The sequence below is a fragment of the Pseudorasbora parva genome, chromosome 20 (genome assembly GCF_024679245.1).
Source record: "Pseudorasbora parva isolate DD20220531a chromosome 20, ASM2467924v1, whole genome shotgun sequence".
NCBI lineage: Eukaryota > Metazoa > Chordata > Actinopteri > Cypriniformes > Gobionidae > Pseudorasbora > Pseudorasbora parva.
In genome coordinates this window covers 36,583,851-36,592,527 of record NC_090191.1, presented here as the reverse complement: position 1 = coordinate 36,592,527, position 8,677 = coordinate 36,583,851, and the positions used below count along the sequence as shown (strand labels likewise).

Here is an 8,677-nt window from a genome sequence, read left to right as displayed (position 1 = left end):
GAAAGAAAGCAGCAAAAATACATGGAAGATGTGCCGTTTCCCCCACACAGGCCCGAGTGCATCCCAAATAGCCTTTTCAAGAAAGCCGTGCCGGGCCACGCTCTCCTCAGATCAAAGCCGAGGACGGAGAACACGGGCCGAGTCCATTACGCACACCTCTGGCTGCACGGGCGGCGCCTCTCGCCTCATCCAAACAACACTCGAGGTGCCGGGAGCCGGAACAAAGCCTTGTAAGTCTGCCATTAAATTTTTATTGTTTTTCCCCGCCTCTCTATTCAGAGCTGTTTTTGAGTCCTTGCGACAAATTCCTCCACGTTGCATAAAAGCATAATGCAGCCCCGTTTCCACAGGCTGCGTCTTTGTAGAATAAAAGATATATGTGTACAAAAAAAAAAGTAAGAACTCCCTGATGTTGGAGGTAGACAGTTGCTTTTCAAATCCTAGTTTTGGTCCTTTATTTTATTCAGCAGTGAAAAGCCATGAATACAGAAAATAATAACGGCCGTTACAGTTCTCAATCGTGACCTCTACTCTTGCAGAAATCCGTAACATATGGACACAGTACACGGTAATGAAAAGTATCAAAAAGGAGTCTCGGTTCGAAGGAAACGAAACCAAACCAAAAGGCAAAAACAACCAAAAGGTATTCACCAATTACATAAACATGTTTTTTTTTTGTTTTTTTTTGCTACAGTCCCAATTTACTGTATACATAGGGGATCATATTCCCGGAGAATGATAGTTATTAGAAAGGAGAATACATGACTCAACTGCCAGACGTAATGCTTCAGAACGTATGCACAGAGGTACAAGCAATAAATACACACATTAGGAAAAGCCTTACAGCTACGCAACGCAGATGCAGGAAAAGCAGGTTTGCTATTCTTAGCAAGCAATGAGAGAACAGTAAAAATTCATGAAATTCAGGAAGAAAAAAAAAAAAAACACTGATCTTTTTAGCTTAGAAAAAAATGTCTGGTAAATTCATGGGGTCCACCAACATTTTTTTGTATCTTTTTACATAATATGCACAATTATCAAAATACAGACAAAATCATCCCAGAAAAAAACCCAGACAATCCTAAAATCTATTGGAGGAGATTGCCGATCTGGAGGTTCTTCTGGTATTATGTGCAAGCAACTATTTTAGACATTTTTTTAAAATGTTTTTACAAAACCCATGCAAACTCTACAGGTAATATGCATTCTGTGGCTGAGAGTTTCTTTTGTCCATCATCATCATCATCATCATCATCATCATCATCATCATCTCCTCCGGAAACAGTATAGCTGAGGTATGCACACTTTAGTCCATCAACATCATCATCCTGACGTTTTATTATGTGTTAATTAATTCTTATTTCCAGTCCACCAAATGAATTTAGACATGCATTTTTTAATAACACAATATCCCCTTACAGGTATTTTTACATATTCATTCTACAAATGTCTGAGGACAAACTAGTTCAATGCAAATCTTCCGCATCTGCCTTTGGGAATGTAAACTGGTGCTTTTGGCGATGTCCTGCGTGAATTGTGTCGGTGGCGTTCTAACGACTGGTGCAATCTGCCATTTTTTCGCGTTGTGAAGAGGTAGAAGCCTTTTTTGGATAAGTGGGAGAACCCTTTTTGTATCTTCTTATTCAAAGACGTTGTGTCCTTATATTTGGTGCCATAAAATTATTATGAATGTCATCTTCAAGTCAATTTGCTGACTCCAGCAAAGGATAAGGGATACGCTTTGTTCCTGGATCCAGCTCTGCTGTCTTATTAGTGTGTGTGTGTGTGTGTGTGTGTGTGAGAGAGTGTGTATGCTAAGCTAGCAGCCAACCCCTCGGTTTGGCATGAAACGGGAACAACTGCACAGTATGTTTCACACAGACAGATACAAACTTTGACATTATCGGTTACAACACAAAGCAGTTATCCGTTTCAAATGGGCTTTCTGCTTTAGAGAACAATCAAAGAAAGTGAAAGAAGAAAAGGAAACAGGCTTTGCGTTATTTTCATCTCCATCTGCTGAGGCAGAAATCTGTATAACTTTGGTTTGACTGAAAAATAAAAATTTTAAAGCAACAACCGCTTTTCCTCGATGACATCAGCAACGCTGCAATAAAAGCGAGCGAGCGATCACTTCTTGTTTCGCCTCAAATAACTGGTTGCTACTTATACACCATACATGGTCTAACCACAAACCTTTCCATAATCCAACACCAGCTGAGTCTATATAGCCATGAATTATACAATGAGTCTGAATCAATGGAGCAAAGCAAACGTCCTCTTCCTGTCATGGCTCTGTTATTTGCTTTTACAATATAACCAAGCCACATCATTTCATATCGACTTGAAATCATGACTTTTTTGGCTTCACTAGATATCTTAAAGTTTGGTTATTATATTTTTCGGTTTCGGCTCTGAAGAAATTGACGGGTATAAGACATGACACGCTGGACAGTCACAATGAACAGTACATTTCACTAGTAAAAACGATGACAAGATGGCTTACGCAAATAATAATAATAATAATAGTAATAAAAAAGGAATAAAAAGTAAATAAAAAAATTTCTGCGCTTCCGCAAATGGTTCTTTTGGTCATGATCCATTTATAGCTGCTCTCTTGCTCTACCCGGACCTCACGGCGGTTGCTGAATCGAGGTCTTCCCGTTTCACTCGACATCACGAGGCCAGAGCGAGAGCTCCGTCTGTCGATCAAATTACATCTTTATCTTTGTACAGGGCTAAAGGAGACAATCCCAGAGGTTATTCGAAGGTAGTTAGTGGAAAAAAGCTTCTCTTTGTACTAGTTAAAGTCACAGAAGACTGACCAAAGAGTCTGGTGGCTTCTGTCTAAGCTATTGGCCGTTGATAGTGTTGGCTTTGGTTTCTAGCTGTTGCCTGTGACTCTTTGCAGGTAGACAAAGCTTTCGAACAAGGAGGTAAAGAGACTAGAAGAATATGCAGAAACGCATTTTTTCTTTCGTGTTTTTCCTCTCGGCGCGGTGCTCGCACACTGAATCACATTTCACGTTTTCAGCAGAAACAGAGCTAGTGAGACTCGAGACCTACTTTTTAGTGTACTTGTTTTTGGACGGCTGCAACAGTCTTGATACCAAGGTTGTGACTTTAAGAAATGCCATTTACAGTTGGTGGTGCCGCAAACGTGACTCGAAATGGACAGGAGGAACAAAATGACAACGATGAAAAAAAATAAAATAACAACAACAAAAAAACAGCTGTTTTTCCTTTTTTTTTTTTTTTTTTTTTTTTTACATTTTGTCGACATACAGGCAGTGACACTAATTTTTTGATACTACTCATGTGCAAAAAATAACAGAGCAACAACTTGAATTGAACCAGCAATTGCATCTAACACCGACGACTACTGTGGCTTGGATATTCACAAACTTAAAACTTCTTTTTTTGGCAGTATATGTGGCCGTTGACTTTCTACAGAACGGACTCGCTCCCGTGTCACTTCGGTCCGTGAGCCTCGTGTTCGTTGAGTGAGGTGGCCAAGCTGATTTCGAATGAAGTCTTGTCCTTTTGTTCTTCCTTTCATGTTTGTTTTTAAAAAGCAGACGTCTCATGTCTGTCCATCTGTGGTCCCTAAAGATCTGCGCTATAGATTTTCTTCGGGCCAGTCTCCAGATGCATGCTAAATAAATACTCCCGCCTGCTGCGTCCAGTCTTTTTGCTTTTGCGGTGGTTGTGGATTAGTTGAAGGGCGGGGCCTGAAAGGGGCAGAGCCACAGCGGAGGGGTGGGGCAAAATAGTCATTCCAGATCCTCCGATAGGTTGCCCTCCTCAAGCTCCCGGTCGTCATCCAGCTCGGGACTGTGATTGGCTGTGGTCACCAATGACATCGGACAGTCCTCGTCGTCCATGTTCAGTGGCTCCTCCTTGACGTGAATTGGAGGCCTGCGTAAACGACAGATGATCAACATTTAGAGGAAGTTCCTGTCAAATATTCATTTCATTTTTCACAACCAACCACAAACTGGCTTATCCACCTGCTGCGATATTTGCAGGGTTAACACAATTTGGGACAGAGAAGCGATGGATCGTTGGTCTGATTGGTTGAAGGACTATCCAATTCTGTGCAGAGTCATTTGAACTATGCCCGTTGATCACGCCTCTTGAGCAGTAGAAAATACAGAGCAGACTCCCCAGACCAATGTTCAGTCTTAAAAAATTGAGCTTTAATATTTTCTGAGGAAACCCTGACACATTTATAAGTACTTTTTGACGAATAGATGATATATATATATTTTTTTTGTAACATTATGAAAGTCTTTAGAGTCTTTTGATCAATTTAATGTCTTTTCTTAAATAAAGTTATTCTTACAGATCTCAAAACAGTAGTGCATATAATAATGATAATCATAATCTTATATAACCATTTTATTAGGGATTTATTATGCGATTGTGAACTGCACATAATTCCATTTTTTGCTTACTATATAAATACATGCACATATGATTAGAGTTCAAATGATTTTGTTATATGAGAAGAGACAACTAGCACATCTACATAGAAAATTGGTGCTTCAAAATGCAGTGACTGACCAATCACAATCATGTATTCCAGGAAACTGTCAAAATAAGTACCTGTAAGCGTCGTCAATAGAAATGCAACTCTAAGATCTAATTACAAAACTGTAATGAAATGTAAAAACCATAACTCAACACCCACGCAAAAAAGATACACGTCGCTGGCACGCATTCAACATGGCACTGGAGACACCCTTAACTCAAGATGTTCATGTTTTCAAAGTTGCAAAAAAAAGCGTTAACAGCAATTAAACCCCGATTAATGAAGCGCGTGTGGAAACGGGAAACCGTTGACAGTAAAATATGCTCGCCGCTGAGAAGTTTACTGATGGCACCTGCTATTTAAAAGGGAAAAAAGAAGTAGCTGCAGCCCCATTATAAATAATGGAGAATTTCTCATCCTCTCGCCCCTGGAGCAAAGGGGGTTGGGGGGTGTTGTTGGGTGGGTGGGTGGGATAGAGTGGAGCTTTTTTTTTTTTTTATCTTGTTAATAGAAAGTGCAGGCCTTCGTTAATATGCAGGGGCCGTGGTGGCACTTCTCAAGTGAGGAGACAACCTGCAGCTAGACTCTACCATTAATCAACTTCAGACTGCCAGTTGCCTCGGACACCATGATCCATGTTTTTAACTCCAAATGGATGAATATCTTTACCGACTGTCAATAAATGTAGGGAGGAGAAAAAAAAAAGAAAAACACGGTTTGGCGAGGAGCAGCGAGATGCCGAAGAGAGGGCGGAAGTGAGGTTACTAACAAGAATAATAACTCTGTCATACACAAACAAGGCTTAACATGATCTCGGGCCCTTGGCAGGGAGAGAGGTTTGTGCTACCATGATAAATCTGACAAAACCTAATTATTTCTGACACGTCGGATGCATCAGGAAATCCCGCTGGACTGGAGAGAGAGAGAGAGAGAGAGAGAGAGAGAGAGAGAGAGAGAGAGAGAGAGAGAGAGAGAGAGAGAGAGAGAGAGAGAGAGAGAGAGAGAGAGAGAGAGTGATAGAGAGAGACAGAGAAATAGGAATCCTTATCAACTAGTCTCTGTATTAGGCCGTGTCTGGCTGCTCTCTCCTGGGTCGCGCTCATCAATGGCATGGGGAACTTTGAATATGAAAAGAATTTTAAAAGGTACAGATTACTTTAATATTTATAGCAAAATAGATTAATATTCAGATGTGGAAGTGGCAGGATGTTTCTGTCTCCTGTACTCGGCTACGTGCGCTGGAGAGAAATGGGGCGACTCTGCCGGACCACCACAGTGATATATTTCACACCCTCAAGAAATACCTGCGAACGCGAATTAAAAACTTCTCCCTCTTTTATTAAAGCAATTAATTCAAGCACAATAGCGTCTGGTTGTCACACAGTGGTATCTTGGGTAGATTCTCCGTTGTACCAGCACCATCGGCCATTGCTATAGTTCTTTTTCGTTGTACTAATTTGACAATTTTATATATAATTTTTTAAAATTTTATGGAATTTGTTTTCGGAATTCCCATTCCTTCTCCTGCCAAATTAGCCATAAAAAAACATTTGTAAACATCTATTTTGTCATAGTCAACAATGTCTTTTATATTTATTACAAAAGTTCTTTCCTGTCATTTTTACAAACTTTATTGTACTTTTATGCAATTATCTGTAATCTCAGTCATAATATTGATCTATTTTGCCAGTACAATAACAAACTGATATACTTGGCTCTTTTTGCATGGGAATATCCCATCATGCAATTGCTCTCATTAGTAAATTCATGTGATTTTATTTTCATTTGTTTGTATAATTTATCAGGCATACCAATGAATCTATAATGTTAACATCTATTTTGACATCATAACAAAAACAAAGTGCTTTCTCATAGTTGTAATTCGTTGCCAGAATTTTGAGCGAATTTCATTATTGTGTGTAACTTGTGTACATTTATGCAAATTGTTGTAATTTGCGATTAAAATAAAAAGTAATTGTACTGCTCTTATAGCCATTATAATGAAGCTATAACATTAGTAAACATCAACTTGGTCATAATGTTTGATGAGGCTACAAAAGACGCCGTTGACCGTCAGCGCTCGCCTAATGTTCCACTAGCCACATTTATCGTACAATAACAAACAGATATACTTAAAGATATTACGGCGAGACAAATGATCCCGGTCGGGCCGGCGTTCCACTGGCCATTAAGCTCGACACAGGCCTTTACTCCTAATGTGAAGAAGCATGGCTTACAGCTTTCATTTGCATTAATTATAAATCAGCGGCATGCTTGTGAGGTCGGAGGAGGAAGGAGAGAGGAAGAGAGAAATGATTAGTCTTCGCCGTCCCTTCTCCACTGTATTAAGATGTCAGGATGAGACATTTAGTGTTTAATGAGAGGCTGGCATGAGAAGAACTGGAGCCGGAGTCTGTGCCAGTCTGTGTGTGTGTAGAAACTAGCACAGTGTTTAAGTAAGACACTTCCTCAACCAAAATGATCAGAGATGACTATTACCGCACACACCTCTATTTTCAAGTGTGTTTGTGTGAATGTGTGGGTTTAACCAAGTTTTATTACATGGGTCTCGGGAATGCTTGATTCTGATTGGTCAGTCACAGCAAATAGTGATGAAATATTTTAATTTATTTATATTCTGAATAATTACTGCACAACTTCAATATTCAAATGTATTGTGACACAAAACACGTATTGTGTTTTTTTTTAAATTACTGCACATCATCCCTTTAAAATTAGGCTAAACGAACAGTTTGCAACCTATTTTTCTTCCATGAAGTGAGTGGAACCAGATAAACAATGAGCAAAAAGGCCCTGGACTGGATTAAAATGCATTAAAATAATTTTTTACCATCAAATGATCATATTGCAATTTGCTTATATAAAAGCAAGCTTAAATTGTTCTCCTCTAAACGAGACATGGCAACAATAAATAAATAAATAAATAAAATTAAAAAAATGAAATAAAATAAATATATATGTATATGCTGGTCTGATGGCATTAATGCAACATGTTCAGAGAAAGGTTAGTCTAATTGTTCTGTTTCTCAGGAGATGAAATGTGAATGTGTTGTCCTCTTTAGCTTCTTCATTATTAAATGCAGCCTGGAAAAAGCCACTCGCAAAACATACTTCTTCCATTTTGGGCATGTACAGGTCATGTAAGAGAGATTTCACCTTTATTGAGCATTTATGTCTTAACGCTTCAGCCAGAAAGAGAGAGAAAATATGAAAGACTGCTAGGCAGACGGAGCGCGAGAGAGCGAGAGAGAGAGAGAGAGAGAGAGAGAGAGAGAGAGAGAGAGAGAGAGAGAGAGAGAGAGAGAGAGAGAGAGAGAGAGAGAGAGAGAGTCTAAAAACACCAGACTTAGCTGTCCATTATTAAAAGTTAAATAACCTGAGGGAGTGAATACACAGGGATTCTGTCTGGATCACAGATTTGGCCCACTTCACACTACTGTCCCACTTCTGAATCAAACACTCCTATTAACACACTTTTCTGGAGCGTGCGGTGCGGTGTGTTTTTTAGCTAATAGGGTCTTTGGGTTAGCATTAGCTACTGAAAACGCATGAAACTCAAATGTGTGTGTGCGTGAGTCTGACGGCGTGCGACACACTTCCCGCTGTCCTTGTGCAACTATCTTTGGCTCGGTAAACACAGCCATCCAGCATGAGTGACATCACTGATTAGGGCGAGCACATGTTCTATATCACCATTCCTCTGAACGGCACCGCATTAATCTTTCATCAGCCTGTGCTCTCTCTCTCTTTCTCTCTCTCTGAGCCATTAAAAAAGATGGAAAGGCAAAGATTTTAAAGTAATTAATGATATAGTTAGCTTCTAAATATTAATAAGAACGGTCTTGCATAAAATATAACATCTAAACCTCTGTGATGTGGACAGTGGGGTAATTACAAGGGAATCTATAATTATGGCAGCCTTTCACTTCTTACCTATTTATAGGTAAGAGCTGTAATCCAAGAACCAAATGTACACTTAACCTCAGGTCTAGATGATTTTTTGAGCATACAAAATTTAAATGTAATTTAGGAACCTTGCAAATATGAATGCCATTGCAAGATCAGTGCTTAAAAGAACAAATGAAATAAATGTCTTTTAATAAATAAATACAACACATAATT

General features: G+C 39.3%; 1 protein-coding gene across 8 annotated transcripts in view; it reads right to left on the bottom strand.

Moving 5' to 3' along the window:
* Positions 1-440: 440 nt before the first annotated feature.
* foxp2 (forkhead box P2) overlaps positions 441-8,677 on the bottom strand; it is a 231,119-nt gene continuing 222,882 nt past the window's right edge. For all 8 annotated transcript variants that reach the window (XM_067427242.1, XM_067427241.1, XM_067427246.1 and 5 more), the window contains one exon: positions 441-3,918. In XM_067427242.1, the coding sequence (XP_067283343.1) occupies positions 3,774-3,918 (145 nt within the window). In that variant the 3' untranslated portion in view covers positions 441-3,773. The remainder of the gene's footprint in view (positions 3,919-8,677) is intronic.